The sequence below is a fragment of the Amphiura filiformis genome, chromosome 1, assembly GCF_039555335.1.
Source record: "Amphiura filiformis chromosome 1, Afil_fr2py, whole genome shotgun sequence".
Taxonomy (NCBI): domain Eukaryota; kingdom Metazoa; phylum Echinodermata; class Ophiuroidea; order Amphilepidida; family Amphiuridae; genus Amphiura; species Amphiura filiformis.
The window spans coordinates 31563764-31584706 of record NC_092628.1 but is presented as its reverse complement, the minus strand read 5'-3'; the positions used below and the strand labels follow the sequence as shown (position 1 = coordinate 31584706).

Here is a 20943-nt window from a genome sequence, read left to right as displayed (position 1 = left end):
CCTACCATGCCTACCCTTTCCATGGGTTGCACTAAGTTACAACAAGAACCGGTTTTTGTTTATACCTACCAGTGCCAGTATTTCAAGCATAGTTTACAATATGATTAAAATCTGTGGTTTTAAGTCGCTCATATGAATATGATCTGGATTGGATATCTACATCACTATATGAACATGATACACATGAGTCTGAATCAATTTGGTTTCAGACACATCATACAGATAACCTCGGTATTGAACGAGACTGATTGTTTCTATCACCTTACGTAATGAGGGCTGGCATTTGAAAATTGTCCCAGGAAACGTCTTCGATTATACAACTAAACGTCTGCGGGATGTTTTACAACATTAGTTCATTGTGACGTTTAAAGTGTTACTTGCCTTTGGTTGTTTTAAAGTCACCAACATTGTTTCCACTATTTTGTAACTTTAAAAAGGCTTGAAAACTGTTTGCGTAAATTACAATTTTGATTGGAGTCACAGAAACTGCTTTTTGTTAGTATAAAGGTTTAAATAAACAAAACAGCAAAAAATGCATGTGATATGAATGAAACATTCTTAAAGGGGAGAACTAGTATTTGAATTAGTATTGATGCAATATTCATGTGTTGCACATTTCGTCGGTGTGGGTTTGATTAAGGCTTACAAGTTTAGTTTGGGATCTTTACTATACTTCTTAGAAAAACGCACTAAAACATATTTACATGCATATTTTGCTATGTCGCCTCTATGAAAGAAAACAATCTGAATTCTGATTTCGAGTTTCTATTATTTCTTATGATTGATGCACTGTTGTATTGAGATTCTCTACAAGAGAGCTGAATTTCAATGAGGGATGACTGTAGAATAAATATTGTACAGTTCATTGTTTTACATTATGACGCTGAATTTCTTTTTTAAACCATACTGGACCGGTGCAACCATCATGGGCCTCAATTCACCTAACCCTTAGGGTTAGGGTTCGGTTTAGGGTTTAGGGTTAGGGTTATCGTATTGCGGCCCACTATTGTTACATAATTGTTACAGTGGACAACCAAAGTTTAAAAGGGCAATTATAATTTATATATTATAATATATTTCTTTGCTGTCTTTTCTTCTCTTTGATACGTGTAACTAAACTTATCGCTTCTTATAGTCCACAGCAGTCTTTAAAATGGCGGCCATTTTGAAATTAGCCCCACCCATTAGCTGCAGTGAAACAAAATATTGCAAATACTTTTTTGGTTCAAATGGGTTCATATTACATAAAGATTACAATTGTAGCAACTTTAGCAAAAAAAGCCAGCAAAAATACATAACACAGCCAACTATTATAGTATTTAAAAACAATTACTTTAGCATCACACACACAAATGTGCGTGTGACGCTAATAAATTGTGTAAACCGTTGATTCTTTCAACCTGTCTAAATGACACACAGACGAGACTAGTGTTCAATCTTTTTCAGGGTTTATTAATGGAACCCTTTGTTACACTTCCTACTAATGCCTTACTTACCCGCTTTAATTTCACTGTAGTCAATGATCCAACTCTCATCCCAAAGCATCTTCTCTTGACGCCAATAAAAGTACTGGAACAAAGAAATAAGCATGGTATTGTTTGTTTGTGAATTGCTTGATATTAAAGAGGAAATTCATCACATGCTGTTATTTCTCGTATATGGGCAAGACTACTAATGGAAAGGGGTTGATGATCTCTTTTTAACCAAATCTAGAATTCGGATGTTTGTTGTTGAACTTAAATGCAGACAGTTTGATTCTAAACAGAATGATTCGATTTCAACTTCCGTTCCAAAACAATTCCTTGAGGCTCGTAAAAGTACTAGACGACGACAACAAAGGGGCAAAATTGGAAGCAGCCATGTCTTATTTTTTTACATCGAGGTAGCATTGAAAAAAAAGTTGTGTATCAATTATCCGAATTTTATGTGTTCTACTATACGTACCACAAACCAGAGGATTGAAGGTAAATGTGGATTTTTACTTTGAGCTTGTGTAACTATATTGGTGTACTAGAAAAAATAGGAAATGCCCCATATTTCAGGAATAATATCTGTAATTTAATACAATAACATTCGTCTTGTAGTCAGGAAGATATAGAGCATTATAAACAAAAGTTGATTTCGAAGTAAACATGATCTAGGCCATTGATTTTCACATGTTGTCGCGCCAAACATGGAACATCTAAATGTAAAAATACATTTCCTTAAAAAGTGTTGACGTCAATAAAGTGAAAACAGGTCTGATTGAATGTTAATATAATCACGTTTGCATGTTTATAATCTAACAAGAAAAACATGACAAAACATGATTTTAGGCATCATTTTTTGTGCAAATAGGCGTTTGTGAATTTTAAAAAGTTCAATTTGATGCCTTATATGGTCAATATCTCAAAAAATAAGGACAATATCAAAAAAATAAAAAAAACCGTTTTTGGAATGGAGCCTCAAGATTGAGCTAAAAACAAAATAAAATATTTTGGAAAGAGTGTTTTTTGTTATGATGTACCTAACAAATATTGCCAAAAACTCACTTTTTTGTGTGATTTTCTTCATAATTGTTGTTTTTACCCCAAATCTGTATTTATATTAAGATTTATTGATGTCTTGCCTTCATAAAAATGTATACTTTTATATGTCTTGCGCGAATAATTACAAAGTTATTGCACTTTTTCTACATGCATGTCTGAGAGTACACAGCCTCCTTAACATGCTTGTAATAGATCAGTTGAAAAAAAAAAGTTCCGATTTAATCACCTGATGTCCTCTATCTTATATAATGGGAACAGTCATTTTCAAACCTCAATGGTATTGTATGCTTATCAGACATTTTGTGCATCAAGGTCATGATCATTTTGTTGTATATATAACATTTCAGAATAATCCATAATGTCGATTATGCTAGTTCAAGAACATTAGATATTGTCCACCTGTCTTGCCGCTGAGTAACCATTAATAGGGTCTTTAGCATCAATGTAGCAAAACAATGCGATACAATTCAATATCATGAACGGAAAGATCAATGTTAATGGTCACATTGTCAACCCACAGATTTCAACCACAATAAGATTTGTCAACAAGGAACTGAAGGAAACATTTTGGTTCAAATGTTTCTTAAAGACCCATTCAGTGATTCCAGTGCAAGTGTAAAAAAATAAAATTGTTTATAAATCGCTTAAAAGTGAAGGACAAGTCATTCAAATTTTCATTTGGTATTTTTGGAATGAAAAATTGTGGCAAAAACGAAGAAAACAGCAGTATTGACAAAGTTGAAGCCCCATTCAAATCCATCTGTCAGTATCGAAATTACAAATTCATATTAAATGTCTTATTTTGTCTTAAATACACGGCTTTCGGCTGAACCACTAGCAGGCTATGTTAGCACATCTATGATAATGACAAAGGTACCAAAATCTGAATTTTGATGATTTTTACTATCGTTCGGATGAGGAAATCACTGAACGGGCCTTTAAATATGGCCGGTTTGTGGCACTATTTCTTAACGCAATTATTACATAAGAAGTGTAGAAGAAATTGTAGAAGAAAATCAAATGGGATTCTGTCCTGTCGTATCGTGATTAATTGTTGCAGACACTACAACAACAAATGCACGACCTTCACCTTTCGCCAGAATTCATGTGTCTTATAAGAGGTGTTGGACCACTGAAGTTCCTATTTTTGAAACGATTACTAATATGCTAAGACACAATGCGTGAATCAAAGCAGGTTTTTAATGAAAATATCAAAATATTCTATGCTGTTATATTAGCAGAACACCCTATATGTCCATAACTTGTCTAATATGGCGCGTGGTGTCGGGTGAGGTTAAAAAGGGTTTTCAACATCGTTATATATATTTCATACTGGATTAAATGTTAAGATACATTTTCGCCGCAAACCACAAAGGTGACATACCTCGTAAGTGGCAGACAGAATTTGGTGTTGACTGCCAATATTTAGCAGGTACTTCATGGAATTGCTTGCGGCGGTCATATCGGACACCCGTGCTTAATGTCAAATAACCTGCTTGAGCAAAACTATCTAGATGCATATATGATCGACTTTACTTCTACTTTCAGGGAAAAACAATCGAAAATAATGGCAGAGTGTCCAATTTGAGTGTTTTAGAAATAGTTCAGAATGTCATCGATGTAGAGAGCCATATCGTAAAGACTAAACAGGTTTGGCAGATGCGAAGCCGGACTCCATCTTAGAAGGCTTGACCAAAGGCCTACTTTTAATACATCTGTTCTTGTTTACAACTCACGGTTGTTTGATGTAATGTACAAATGTGTCATTTTTAAGAAAAGTAGAACAATGATGGCGCTATATATCTTGAATCTTGTTTGCATCTTTACAAGAGGTAGGTATAATGGTATTAGAACATCAGAAAAAGACCAATAAATGGCAAATTCATTTTCAAAACACTTTTTATCATGAAATGTAAGGAATTATTCAGATTATTTGGCCAATATAAATATAAATTTAAAATATATGTAAATAGCGCCCTCAATTTGCAATCAAATGATTTTTATTCAAATGATTTTTATTCTATAAACTATAGAACTGTATTCTATAAACTATAGATTTTTATTCTATAAACTATAGAATAAAAATCACCACGAAAAGGAAGAATAATTTGGTATGGTCTAGAATTGAACATTATATAATGTTTTTTGATAGAAAAATTAATAAATGATCACATCAAATACCGGTGAACTATACATACACTGGCCATAAGTATTTGCAACATATCCAAAATAGAGGTTTTCTCTTTCAATAGAGGGTTTCTCTTTCAATGGAGGTTTTCTTAATTTTCTCAATATAATTCCAATTCTACATTACTTAATATATGTCAAAGGTTTTCCAATGAAACAGTTAAGATTAGCCTATAGTCAACGGACGAAGGTGTTAGATTTGATGGTAACTTGCCAAAAATTATCTAACAAAGAGAGGGGGAAACTTTTGGTTCAGACAATATCATAAGGATTCAGTAAAAAAAATCAAACATAAGCTAAAAATGACTAACATCCCAAACAAAAGATGCAGCGGACTATTTCAGAAATGTTCAGTTTCACGGTATGAAGGTAATTCAAGGTATGTACAGTTTGGGTTAAATAGGATAAAGGGTCAGGTTACAGCTTACATTTACAATTACGACATAGAGGACAACCGGTAATAAAAGGTGCAGTTGAAATCTTCTTTATTCTTTCTTTCTTTAAATGTAGAACTGCTGATAAGACATTCATCAGAAACGTCTGAAACATCTGAATCATGTGAATTGCGATTTATCTTTGTTTGAAATGCAGCTCGGAATCTAACACTGCATGGTTAGTAACATATATAACATTCATTTTCTACATTACTCCGGGACACAATACCTTGTATGCTTTCTTTTTCCTCGTGTGATTCAAGCTCGTGAAAAATATGTGTGCTCGACATGTATCAAATATGGAAACAAATATTCACACATGCAAGCGACGGAATTTGCGAAGAATTTTTTCAAAGATTTGCTTATACCTTAACAATAAAATGGTTGGGTAGAGGAATCGCGGTCGGAAAAATAAAGCTTCATTTAAAAGCTGATGGATGTGTAACGTTTATTATTAATCCTGAACGTGTCTTAAACTTTTTCCTCGACTTCTACAAAGGACAAAATAATAAGCACATTCTTACCCAGTGTTAACAACAAAGAAGCGTACTATACTATACTTTATTCCAGAATAAGGCCGGTCGAAAATCTGGGACAGAAGTTGGTGACGTTGGTCACGTGCGTGTATGACATATCAGAATTAAATGTGAAATTAATCTCGTCAAATATGACATGTCTGGGCAAAAAAATAATTCCATTTTAATTCGCTTTGGCAAGGCAACGTGCTAAGAATAAGATTATTACGCTATAGTGACGCCATAATACATTGTTGGTCATTAAATGCCCATTCAGTGATTTGCTCATCCAGACGATCGTAAAAATTACCAAAATTCAGATTTGGGTACCTATTTCATAGGTGTGCTAACATAGCCAGCGAGTGGTGCAGCTGAAAGCCGTGTATATAAGACAAAACAAGACATTTTACATGATTCTGTAATTTTTATACTGACAGTATATAAATTAGCTACATGTATTTGAATGGGACTGCAACTTCGTTTGCTGTTTTCTTTGTGGTTGTTTTTGCCAAATATTTCATTCCAAAAATACCAAATGAAAATATGAATGACGTATCCTTCACTTTTAAGAAATGTATCAAGAATTTTTTTTGCGCTGGGATCACAGAATGGGACTTTAAATGTGATACGAATATAGAGGAGACGTGCAGGTAAACATTGGTACCACATATACGTTCACATGAATATACAAATCGGTCGACTTTGTACGAATTGTCATTCCTCAATTATAAAATCAGATCGTCAAACAGTTGGCCGTAAATCAGCCATTATAGATCATGTGGTACGTAACATTCATATTTTGACTGGGAGAAGACTAGGAATGTCGGCAAATAGAATAACAGATACAATAGATGGATTAAGGAAGCAATAACCATTAGGAAGCTGGCAAACCATGAACAGAGACGAGGTGCAATATAACTCCAGTCACGTGTTTGACTATATGATTTCTGAAGGAAAATTAACTGGCAACTCCGTTGTCAAGTAGCAGAAAACATCAGCTATAAGCAGATCGTTATTGCAACAATAACGTCGATAAATAAAACTGTTCGTTTTCGGAAAGTCTGCATGTCAGTATTTAATTGGAATAGTTGTATTGTTTGAATTTACAAATAACAATCATTAGGCATTTCGTAATTATACACTTTCAGACCAGTATTTGGAGATGGTACTACAACAATGACTGATTCACACAAACAATTGACAAAGATATACCGCTATGAGTTAATCTTCAACATTTGAGAGTTTGCGATTTTAAACGTGAAACGGTACCTTGAACGGCGACGGCATTATGCATTAGTCCAAACTAGGTAAGCACGCCCTCTAGATGATGAAATCAACTGTGAATTGCCCAATTGTGGAACCCGGGTAGTAGAATTCCTGTTCGACCTCGGTTTGTAGCCTTGTTTCAATAATATTGATATAAATCATGTCCAGAGGCATTATAAACAGGTCATTCCAATAATGGATTGTTTACTGATTTGATGAGGGGATTGGGTCAATATTTGGTCACGATGTTGTGTGTAGCTGCAGTGGACTTTGTATACAACTAACATGACAAGCCGATGTACATAAATACGTCTCCATAATGCATAAGCGTAGATGGGGGTTGGGGGTGGATGATAAATTCCCCGATATTTTGCTAGGGGGATGATCCATACAATCATCCCCTGACATTGACACCTGTATGGGGGTTCTAACCAAATTAACCTTCGTGCGAATTCATTCCACTGTTGCACCATATTTGCACCGCTGACTTATTCTCCTTAAAAGGAGTTGGATTCACGATACTTCAAGAAATGTTTTCCAACCCCATATCACCCCACCCATTTCAAAAAGAAATCTACGCCACTGACATCGTGCCGTTCAAAGCGGCACTGTATACATATATCATACGCAATCACAACGTGAATCAGACGTCGGAACGTGCGAATACAGTAGCGTTTCCACTCGATGTCAGTCACGTTTGAAATTGCATACTAGAGAGATTGCGAAGAGAAGTTAAGACTTCTATCACACAGCTTTTAACACGACAGTAATCATTCGTTTCAGCATGATAATGCACGTTGCGATAGTGGCTTTTATTTGTATGCAGACCAGCTTTGAACGGCGCTATGGAGATGCATTCAAGGCGGCTTGATCTATTATTAGATAATTCATTGTTATAACACTGTTTGCTTTTGCTACACATAACAATTTTGATCAAATACCATATGGAACAAAGCCACTCATCAAATCGGGAAAATACTCCAATTTGAAATTACCTTGTGTATAATAAATTTATGGATATTATTCTTTTCAGACTTCATTTATGCCGTTGCGGCAAACCTCTGGTATCACAGACGATATCTTCCAGACACAAATGAATAGACAATCTGCTCCCGTTTGAAATTCGCAATCCTTTCACCTCATTTCCCCTTATACTAATTTTATCTCGAGACCATACTAATTTAGTTTGAACTCATGCAAAATCCCGTTGCAATTGAAGCTTCACGTTTTATATAAGAATAACAAATTTCTACTCTCAATTAGGTGCCAATTAGGTGTTCCGCAACTTTAGCGAAAATTAGAAAATTCCCAATGTATTCAGGGAATTAACGCAAATAGCAAGAACACAATTGTTGACTTTCACAGAATCTAAGCAATAACTGATATTGCTTTAACCATATAGTCGGGTGATGACCTCTGTCATGCAGACATATCTAATAATAAGACGTTATATGATCATGATGAGAGTAAACAAGTCTCTTACACCCACAAGAATCTTCTTCAAATAATCTGTCTGTCATATTATGAAATAACGTAAGATTATCATCGACATAGCAATACTGTGTCTTTTCTTGCTCGTAGGTTTAAATTACATAATTGTATATAAGTATACTATTTGTAATATCATATTGTCAGGACAAACGGGCACAAGAAAATATTTGCCAAACTTTAATTTTTGATTTATTGGTAGTATATAAAGACGTCAGCCTGCCTAACCAAGCACCCCTATTCATCTACGGTCATCCTCGAACTCGGTATAATGTTTGGGGCACAATGTTTGGGTGCTTGGTTGGGCACGCTGTTGAGGGATTCTCGACGGACTACTTGGTGTTATTTATCATGGAATATCTGAACCACACCCCGATCCCCCCATCTCAATGCAATCCATTTGTGTCAATGGTATAGTTGAATACATCTTATGTTTTCTATGATCTCAAAATAAGCAATAACTTTTGTTCTTTTGTTGTGGTATAATGGTGTATAAGGCATACTTACGGCAAATATGCTGCAGAAGCCGACTAATACAAATACACTGACTATTGCAATGGCAGACAAAGCCGCGGGAGAAAGAGGACAGTTGCCACAATCTGCTGGACATGTTGAACAGCTCTCACCTTCTTCTTCTTCGCAGACTTTATCACCACATACTGTTGACAAAAACAGAAAACAAAAACACAAGGCATTGTAAGAATTCAGTGTTTCTTTATATTGGTTTCAGACTCTTTCAGGTAATACAAAAACATTTTTACGCAACTATATAAACCAGAGAGTTGGGATTTCAGCATACCTACGAATACAGATTATTATAAACCACTCCTCCCTTTCCTTCATCGATTTGCCCTCTGTAGTCAATTAAATACAACTGGGTACGCACAGGTCATATAGTTGTATGATATTCACCAGTATATTGTGTTCACAATGAATTATGATACCTTTCAAATGGTATATCTCTTGGTCAGTTCCGCCTTCAGAACTAAATGGTTAATTTCGCATTATGAAACTTTGTAAAAGTTCTGTGTGCCTCAGAAGGGTTGCAGCCCAATTTAGGTCATACAATATTGTATGATATTCGCCAGTATGTTGTGTTCACAATGAATTATGATTCCTTTCAAATGGTATATCTCTTGGTTAGTTCCGCCTTCAGAACTAAATGGTTAATTTCGCATTATGAAACTTTGTAAAAGTCCTGTGTGCCTCAGAAGGGGCGCAGGGGCGCCTTTTCACTAAATCAATCAAAATCATGCAAATTCAAATCAGCTCAATTTAGGTCATATATTATTGTATGATATTCGCCAGTATGTTGTGTTCACAATGAATTATGATTCCTTTCAAATGGTATATCTCTTGGTCAGTTCCGCCTTCAGAACTAAATGGTTAATTTCGCATTATGAAACTTTGTAAAAGTTCTGCGTGCCTCAGAAGGGGTGCAGGGGCGCCTTTTTACTAAATCAATCAAAATCATGCAAATTCAAATCAGCTCAATTTAGGTCATTATGTGCCTGGACACCTCGAATAAGCCGTAAAGCCCCCTCTGGTCATTTTTTCCCTTTTTACATATTTGCAAAGAGCATGTTTCAGGGATTAAAAGGACACCTCAATGAACTTCATATGACAATCATAAGCGAAGTTACGGCTTGTTATAGGTTGTCATGAATCAAAACGCGAAACCGAGAAAAACGCGTTCAAAGTTAGGGACGCATAATGACCATTCATCAGATGGGCCTCAGAAAATGTAGATTATTTCATATTTCCACTTATTTCTTTAAAATAAAACTTTGTATGTGTTTAGAAGAAAGCTTAAACATTTCAAATCTACAAAAATCTCAACTTCGCCAAAATACGAGATTTGCATATATTTTCATCTGTAGCTCGATATGAAGTTTGCCGAGTTTACGGCTCATTCGCCGCGTCCAGCCACATATTATTGTATGATATTCGCCAGTATGTTGTGTTCACAATGAATTATGATTCCTTTCAAATGGTATATCTCTTGGTCAGTTCCGCCTTCAGAACTAAATGGTTAATTTCGCATTATGAAACTTTGTAAAAGTTCGTGTGTGCATCAGAAGGGGCGCAGGGGCGCCTTTTCACTAAATCAATCAAAATCATGCAAATTCAAATCAGCCCAATTTAGCTAATTACAGGTTAATTAACCATCCTAGGTCCGCTCCTGTGGTTTGCTGTGTGACTTTGTCTTGGAACTTCTGTGGCCGTCGGGGACATATGAAGCATATCGAGCGGTGGTGGCTGTGACGTATTTATTACATTCTGTATAATTTATGCACATAAATTTTCTAATTGTACAAATACTAGTACAATTTGGTATACGAAGTAAAAAGATCGGTGCATCGGTACATTTGTTTTTATAGAACTTTTAGAAATGAAAATAAGAATCTTCAGAAAATTTTGTAACATTGATCAATGACCGAGGGCATTACACAGTGCACTATTCACTAAGCTGTTGTTATTCCACTAAGTAGTTTCGCCTTTGATTTTATAGTAAAATGACTGTTTTAGTCAGATTAATTATACTGCATTCATGTTTTTACATGAATATTTGTGCTCTTCAGAATCAACCATTGCCCTTTTGGGCTTAAGCATGGTAGTTGACGATAGTATGTAGTCTCTTCAGTCAAGTACATGTTTGTTCATGAAACAGGACACCATTTTACTCTACCATGAGTCCGGAGGTGACACTTATAGGAACAATTCAATCCAAGTGTAAATCTATTGGCATTAATAATGCATAATAAAATGACTTGTATACAGGTGTCCTACTTAAAAACACACTACAGTGTGGGCCAAAAACAACTTTACCCAATTTCAGAGGGTGGTTGCTCGAATTGTAGAAGAGCTATTCATGATATTGTTACATATTCTAAATGTATATCTTTCTTAAAGTATGCGGTGAAGAAATGAAAGCAAAAGAAGCTAAATTAACAAAATGGTGCTAGTTTTACGTCCGAGGGTCAAAACTCACTTTGTCCACACGTAATTCAAAGGGATTTGTCCGATTGCTAAGAGTAAGGCATACATATGCGTTAGGCATACATGCAATTAGTAAACACGTTTGGCTTGTCTTTGAAAAGTGATGATTGTTTTATATGCATGAAAGAAATACAATCGATTTTAATCCCCATTTACTTGTCATGTACTCGAACTTCACTCCTGTCATTGACCAACAATTAGCATAAAAATTACACAATTACAAAGGTTTCATCTGGCGCAAGTTTTGAATTTTAAATATGTCTTCGTGCATTTTGAGACTGCGTGGCTTATTTCTAAATAGGTTTGCAAGGTGTCAAGATAAGGCAATTCACAACACAAGACAGGACTTTTATGGCAGAGGTATAGGCCTACTTAAGAACAGAAAGCTTTTTGGAAGTGCAGCGTCAATTTCGGATTCGTTTCCCGAACGTAAGAGTCCCACTAAAACCTACCATAACTCTACACATGAAGAACTTTCACAACCTCGAAAGTATGATGAATAGATGCAAAGCACGGAGCGGACGTCCAAGAACTGATCGTTCAGCTGCAAATATTGCAGCGGTTCAAAGGGAACTTGCAGCTATACCCCAGAGTCAGTTGTCGACGCAACAATTTGCCGGCCGAACATACCACAAACGCAAAAAAGTGCAAACTTTCTTGTAGATAACATTTGACAAAAAAACAAAAAATGAGGTCTGAGGTTACAATTGCTTTTGCGCATATTTGAAGAGAATTGTTTTTATATCTTTACAGCATGAAAGCTGCATATCATGACGAAATATCGTAGCTTGAAATTTAAATAGTTTATGTTTAATTTATTTGGTTGTGTTATATAAAATTGCTGAACAAATTTGTGTGTATACTGAGTGGTTCTCATTCTCTATCGAACTCGGTATTGCAAGTGATGTGACGCGACAGCTAATAGGCCTTCGCGTGGACAAAGTTAATTTTGACCCTTTGATTTAAAACTAGCGTCACGTTTTTAATTTAATACATTTTTGGATAGTTTTTTCACCAAATACTCTTAAGAAGATGTTCTTTACGAATATGTGAAAACAATTTGAAGCAGACTTTTCAATTTTGAGATATGAACCTTTTAAATTGGGTAAAGTTGTTTTTGGCCCACACTGTATAAAATGAGAAGATCAAGTCATACAAAACAACACTGAGAAATGAACAACTTACATGGCTTTATACTATTATTAAAATACTTATTCAGTCTGTGTTTTTAATGGATTTAATTGGCGTAGTAAAGACAGTTGTATACTAAATATAAATTACTAAATTATTTACCTGTTCTGCTCGATATAGTCTAATTACACCTTTTATAAGAGACAAAAACAAATGTCTTCACGCGAATGTAAAGCTTAAAGGCAACTCTTTAACTTTTGAATAATTACCATATCAAGTGGGTTGTTTTCTTGTGTAAGAGGCTTATTAAAATCTATAATACTAAACAAGTGTGTATTTTGTTGTCTTAAGCTCCGTTTTCATGTTATTGATATATTGGTTTACTTTATTGGAAGTGTTTGTATAGTTACCAATGTGTCTTTGATAAATAACCCTTTATAATTAATTGGTGTTGCATTACATATTTGGTAATTTAAAAAAATATCAGTTTCAAACTTGGTGAGGGCAATGTGATATGCGGATTGTGATTTTAATAAGCTATCATGACTTTAAATTGGATGAAATGTGAGAAACAGAAGGTTCTTATGAATTTTATTTCGCTCTAAAGAGTGAAGTATAACATTAGACGTATAACTTACATATTCAGTCAGGTAAAGAAAAAGGTGGGAAAAGAAAGAAAAAAAAGAAGGAAATTTACATTCTACAAACCCGTATCTTAGAACTTTTGAATATTACAAATACAGGGTGTCTCTGAAAGAACTGTACCGTCGGAAACTTAATTGTTTGGGTATTTTAACGCCACAACTACACATAACTAAATAACTGATGCGGTTGAGGAATGAATCAGCTATTACATACTTTTTGAATTTTGAAAATTGACTACACCGTACCGTTCGTGAAATATAAGAATACGAAACTCCTTCATTTTCAAACCTTTCCACGGATTCAAATATCAATCGATGAGCTGTATTTGGAGTGCTAATCACTGCGCATCATCAGCGTATGAGGCGTCTATAGATGTTTAACTCCGTGGAATGGGCTGAAAATGAGGTAGTTTCGTAAAAAAATTTTATTTCAAAAACGGACCAGTCAATTGTCAAAATTCAAAAAGTATGTGATAGCTGATTATATTCCTCAACCACATCAGTTATTTGGTTATGTTTAGTTGTGGCATTACCCAAACAATTAAGTTCCCGACGATACAGTTCTTTCATGGACACCCTGTATTCGCTTCAATAGAACTACCTGGTGATATGTTTTACACGTTAATAAAAAGATGAAAATAGCTGACAACGTATGATATTTAAGATGAATTTGCATCGTTTTTGATCAGGAAAAATCTCACATTACAGAATATCCATGGAACTATATGTTAGAATTATATATTTTCATAATCTACCAATCTACCACAACATGAGGCCAAATAAATTACTGAAAGTAGCGCACCCTCGTGACTTGTATCAGCCTATATACGTCTAGCCCTCTTCTTTTGTTCCATTATCTATTGTATTTCTTTTGTTCAAAGTCTGGTCAACTGTCGATTATATCAAGTAATGTGGACAGGTCAAGATAATCTGGACAGGTCAAGATAATCTTGGTCAGGTCAAGATAATCTTGGTCAGGTCAAGATAATCTTGGTCAGGTCAATACATTTCGAACAAGAGAAGTACATGTTCATATTTAGAAACACTGGCCACATTATTTGACTTTTTGGACATTTCAACAAACTTAAAATGCATCAAAGTTTAATATATTTTACACGATCAGCATAAATTATTATGCAAGTTTATGCATATTAGATTTAAATGAAGATGGTAAACACCAAGAACACCTTTATTGAATAATGCAAATTAGTTTGTATTATGTCTTAAAGCCTGTATAATTAGGACGAGGATGTCAATCTACCTTTGTCCCCCCTCTCCCAACTAACGCAGATTCCGACAAAGTAGGTAACAAAACAAGAGCCATGAGGTCTTACAAATTAAGTTCAACCAAGGATATTTTGCACCTAAAATGCAGTACATTACAGGCCACAAGACTAGATGTAGAAAAACTACAACAATCTGCGGCCTAACCCCAACCAAAAAAGGTCGAGGAAGGTACCCAGGAATATGCGTTGATTTGGTTCAGGACATTTGTTCTATAAGTATATTAAAGATAAATATAAATTCTATGGTGTTAAATGAGTTACCGCCATGTCTAGGTAAAACACACCCACTTTGACCTTTGAACTATTTACATATTCATTATTAATATTACGAATATGTATAATCGAGTGGGACATGACCACAAGTGAATTGAATAGAATCTCCGGTTAAAATCAATGCTGTATTGATTTGATTAAATCACTTTCAATTGACACTAGATAAGACTCGTAGACTCAAACGCAGGACACACTGGAAGAATATTACACTGTCTCGGTGTGTTTTTATTTTTGGAAAACCCTAAACTTACACAAAATAATCATATCAGCTTTTCCAGTTTGTCTTTTGGAAAATGAATAAACCATAACAACAAATTCGTTTATTTTGGCTCACCGTATATGTAAGATAAACGGTTCAAAACAGACCATTACCATAGATAATCGGTGTCTTGTTGAGGTATGGTTCGCATGTTAGTCGCTCGGAAGGCTCGACCCCTTCGGGGTCTCGCCTTCCGAGCGACTAACATGCTCACCATACCTCAACAAGACACCGATTATCTATGGTAATGGTCTGTTTATCACCCTTTATCTACTACTAAGTGGATATGTAACTTAATACACCGCCTGGGAAATCAAATCCATGTAACAAGCAGAAATAATTATCAAAAAAAAAATCAGAATTTTTTTAATAACCATTATGAAATCATTTGAAATATATAATACAAACATGTTTTATATTGTTCCAGCGATTCTTCTAGTACTAACATTTCCGATACCAAATTTGTCTCAGTTGTTAAACACGTGATAAAGCAGCAAGTACTCCATGGCGGGGGAGGGGGGGGGGGCTTCACTTAACACAAATGACCATACGGGTATGCTCCCAGAAAGACCCTTACTTCTGCCGGCATAGATCAAGCTGACCTTCCCGGTAAAAGCCGTATAAGCACATAGATTTTAGATGAATAAGAGATCACAAAGTCTATATATTTCCGTGCTTTGCAAAAATGTTAAAGGTGGCTTTCATGAATCGTTGCATAGTAAATAAACACGATATTATTATTATAGGTTTTGATATAAAACATAAAACACACCGATACAACTGATATATCTGGTTCATCATGTATCATGTATCATGGATCTTGATTTTAATAAGGGCAACAGTTTGGAAATCAATATCATATAATCCTGGTTGTCACAGCTTAAAGTCATACCTCCTAGGACTTGTCAGATTACATTCATATCTAAATATCACTGCATTTGATGATCATACTGTTTGATTAAATGTGACATATCATATTTCGATCGACCGAATTGCGAATTACGTTGCATGGTCTGCATTCAACTACACACATATTTTCACCATCAGATCACTGACAACTAGATCACCAAAATTGATTTGTTTTCAATATTCAAAAGCATATCTGAAGAACCACAAAAACAATCATCTTATGATCACGGGCATTTCTAAATGATCTTGCTAATTTTGTGTCAATCTTATATGGGGTTTAATATAGTGAGTTATTTGGAAATATCCACTTGGTATAAGGGTGTACTGCTCATTTGATGTCTAATCAAATCAAAGGCATAACCAAAAGCTATAGCCGATATTTTACCTTCAATTCCATCATTACGTATGATGCTAGTATCCGTTTACACTGTTACAGATGTTTTTTACGACCGTCCGTTCTTGTCCTTTTTTTATTGATGAAAAAAAATCATTTATAGAAAACAACTCTATTTGAAATAGTATATCTAATATATTTCAAGCCATCATTGCTAAGTTTAGTAAGGCCAGGTTACTATCATTGCATGTAATATATTCTGCTATATTATAACATAAATTGGTTCATCAGGATCACTGCCTCTAGCTTTTGAATCTCGACATAGCGCCATCAAAGCTATATGCAGAGAGCTTTCTTGTATGACTTTGTACGAAGGAACCATCCATCAATTCTTCATAAATCGTATGCAACCTTTATGAATGCGCAATCAAAAAATAGCCCTTTTAAATGCGACACTGTACTCTTACAGTTTAATCTAATGAACGCTTTCCATATCTATTAACTAGGTTAACCATATCATTACTACACAATATCAAACTCGAAATGAGGAGAATGACACACGATGATTGATGAAAGAGAACAATGCGCTTAAAATGGTTGTTGTTTATTTCTTCTTGTTTCATTTTCAAGGTCCAATTCCATGTCTACATATTCAAAATAAAAGTATGTATATTCAAGTATATACTACTTGCATAACAGAGCTTTTCTGATTAACTCAAAGACAGTGGAAGCCTCCAATGTCAAAGCATGCACCAAAGCATTTCTTAAGTCACTAAATCTTCATTCAAGTCACCAGGTCATTTCAGTTGGTTTGATATGCACACAGTGCGCTTAATTTTACCGACTTAACCAAACGAAGAAGAAACATCCACCAAAACACATTCATAGTCTTAAAAATCGAAATTACCTTTCACATAACCAAGAATTATACTGGAGATGTATCCATGTGCAAGCACGAACCACAACAAAGAACGAGTATGCGTATTGTTAAATTGTTAAATTCCCACAATTCATCACGCTATTAAACTCATTGGGAAATCTTTGGATTTTTACGTATTGCAAAAAACTTATTACTATTACTATATATTATAATATTATAATATTACGACACTATTCCATCTAGGGAACTATAGTATATTAGTATTGACCGAGGAGTCGTCAAATGTACTCGATGATAGTGGGGAGCTATAAACGTCGCGTGTACCTTTCATATAACCAAGAAGTACTCAATATGTAATATATCATGCGTAAGCACGAGCCATAACAGAGACACAGCATTTGTATAATATGAAAAAGTGGCATTCCTTATTACCAGGGACGCTGTACTTTATTTTCATCCCGGCAGGTTGGTTATATACTTTATTGATCAAGTGTTACCAATGACGGGAAGGCTTCCATTTTTACTGTGCAGAATGGGCCAATCGTTTTTCTATGAAGACAATGGTTTATTTTATTAACTTCTACTTTACTGTGGGTCAGATGCATTAACTAAACAGTTGAAGTATGACCAATGTATTGTGAAAATTAGAAGCGCCTCCATTCAAAGGAGGTAAATTATTAGTTCTGTTTTATTTTTGTGGATTATGTACAGTTAATCATAGGCACAATACATTATATATAAACGAGTAAAATACCTTTTAAAATAAGATATTGTAAAATCTTTGGGATGACATTTGTTAATATATTCAGTAACAAGCACTTAAAAGTTTCAAAAACATTGGACATATTGAAAATAAGTAATGCCAACGTGCGGCTTTCACCTTCACCAGGAAATGGAATTTCTAAAGTGCGTCCAATGCGTGCTCAATAATCTACTTTAAGAAGTCTTGAAAACAAAGGAAATGCTCTTTACAACTTAGCTTCCTCCTTGCGAGGTCAGTGAAACTTGTGAAAAACAACTCAAGGTGTTTTTGTAGGTAGGTTAGAATATATAAAAAGATCGTACTAAATCTTCGCGACAATCTGTTTTTCTACGATTTTAAAAGCTAGATTATGCTGTGTATTGTTTTAAGACCACTAAGCAGCTCAAAAACTTCTGCTACTACATTTTATAGGCATATCCTGGGGATGTGGTAATTGGAGTTGGAATATGCGTTGAAAGGAATATCATCTAATCATAATTGTTGTCCACATTTAACTCAATTTATAGGTAAACCACTGGCAAAAAGCTACTGTCTACTAATTGATAAAATAGTTTGCCACTTTAGTGCCGTAGAAAATGGCCTTCGTTGGTAAAAACTTTACTTGCCACCTTTGTTTCGCAAGTATCGAGGTATAGGGGTAAGTGATCGCAAGTATCGAGGTATAGGGGTAAGTGATTTTGACAGAATTGCATACCTGAATTTGCTTCACAAATAGACAGGTAAAAAATGTTTTAAACGTACAATTCTGAAAAAGTTTTTGGGCGACATGCACTATTTTCGAATTTCCCTGTTGTAATGTAATATAGTTTCTTCAGACCATGATATTCATAATAACCTTTCATCAATGCAATGGCTAATGTGGTGTGTGGGTGGGGGTGTGTGTGTGTGTGTGTGGGGGGGGGGGTATTGAACATTTTGCCATTGTGCATCATTTTGGCTCAGTAGCTTATACTCGTATACCGTCCAAGTTGTTTTAGAGAGACATCCACTGACCTGTCTCCAAAAAACCTTTACGGTGGGAAAATTTGGACGCGAGAATTTTGATTTTACAACATTTTGGCACATTATAATAAAAGTGATTTTGCTGTTAAATACGCCAAAAAAAGATGCACCGGACAATTTTAGATTTTGTTGCTATTTTTTTGTATTCATCAGGATCACTGCCTGTAGCTTTTGTATCTCGACATACCGCCATTCTTGTCTTTTGTTTAATATTTTATCGATGAAAAAAATCCATCATAAAAATTTATAGAAATCAACTCTATTTGAAATAGTATATCTGATAGATTTCAAGCCATCATTGCTAAGTTTGGTAAGGTCAGGTTACTATCATTGCATGTAATATATTCTGCTATATTATAACATAAATTGGTTCATCAGGATCACTGCCTCTAGCTTTTGAATTTCGACATAGCGCCATCAAAGCTATATGCAGAGAGCTTTCTTGTATGACTTTGTACGAAGAAACCATTCATCAATTCTTCAGAAATCGCATGCAATCTTCATGAATGCGCATTCGAAAATGGCCCTTTTAAATGCGACACTGTACTCTTACAGTTTAATCTAATGAACGCTTTCCATATCTAGGTTAACCATACAACTCAATGTCAAACTCGAAAAGAGGAGAAGGACAAACGATATAATGATGATCGATTAAAGCGCTTAAAATGGCTGTTGTTTAGTTCTTGTTTCATTTTCAAGATCCAATTAAATGTCAACATATTCAAAATAAGTCTGCAAGTAGGGTGGAAGTAGTATTGGTGTTGAAACTACTTGCATAAGAGAGACAACCACCAAAATATTTTCTTAACTATAAAAGTAACCAAGATGTATACTCGAGATGTATACCACGCTTATGTACGAATTACAATATATAGAACTAGTATAAGTATATATTCATCACGCTATTGAAACTCATCAGAGAAACCTTTGAATCCCTACCTATCACAAAAATAAATTATTAAACTTACTACTATTACAAGTATTACTATTCCTTTACTCCATGGAATAAAATGTCGTGGGACCCTTAGAATCCGTATGTAGTGCCATAATATTGCATTGAGAATAATTATGCCGTATTCCCTCTAGGGATCTATAGTATTTATCGAAGTGTCGTCAAATGTACTCCATGATAGTGGGGAGCTATAAACGTCGCGTGTACCTTTTACGTAACCCAGAAGTACTCAAGATGTAATATATCATGCGTAAGCACGAGCCATAACAGAGACACAGCATTTGTATAATATGAAAAAGTGGCATTCCTTATTACCATCGGATGCACTAAAGCGTCCCATAATTCACCACAATTTGTGCAATTCACCATGTGACCGGATGGGTTTGATTCAATAACATCTTCCCATTTTGGTTCAGCAAATGCATAGTTTAATTGGTGCAAGTTGTTTCTATAGGGACGTTGTACTTTATTTTATCAATTCCCGACAGGTATATACTTTACTGATAGAATTATCTATCAAGTGTTACCAATGAGATGATGGCTTCAATTTTACTTGTATAGAGCGGTCTCAATCTTATTTTCTCAGGCAATAGTTACTTTTTATTTTTTTAATTTTACAGTAGGTTATGTGCATTTCCTAAACAGTGCGTGTTGAAATATGACCAATATATTTCGGGATAAAAAAAATAGTCGCATCGCCATTTGAAGTTTGTAATAGTAATTTAACTTTTGTGGATTATGTGTTATGATTGACCATACACATAAAACCTCATATGTGATGCGATCAAGCAAAATCAGTCGGAACTCGAAAATATTAAATTTTGAGTTTCTTAATGAATAGTAAAAGGCATTTATAAATCTAGATTTTGCAGAAAACCCCATCGAAATTGAACAGCCAGTTCCAAAGATATGAGCGATTAAAGAGTTTCCAAAACAATACGAATAAAAAGGAAATAGTTCCTTTGTTTGGCTATATCTCAAAATCAATATTCCCGAGTTCCGACTGATTTTGCTTGATCGCATCACATATGGCATCTATGCGTCTCATATTGACCTGGTATGCGTTTAAAAGTTACAAAAACATTGGACACG

At 34.8% G+C, this 20943-nt stretch overlaps 1 protein-coding gene across 3 annotated transcripts in view; it reads right to left on the bottom strand.

Moving 5' to 3' along the window:
• The window catches only part of LOC140143424 (atrial natriuretic peptide receptor 2-like), a 494558-nt gene that overhangs the window by 41001 nt on the left and 432614 nt on the right, over positions 1-20943 (bottom strand). For all 3 annotated transcript variants that reach the window (XM_072165300.1, XM_072165359.1, XM_072165403.1), the window contains exons 6-7: positions 8926-9077; positions 1497-1569 (exon numbers count right to left, since the gene is read on the bottom strand). In XM_072165300.1, the coding sequence (XP_072021401.1) occupies positions 1497-1569; positions 8926-9077 (225 nt within the window). The remainder of the gene's footprint in view (positions 1-1496; positions 1570-8925; positions 9078-20943) is intronic.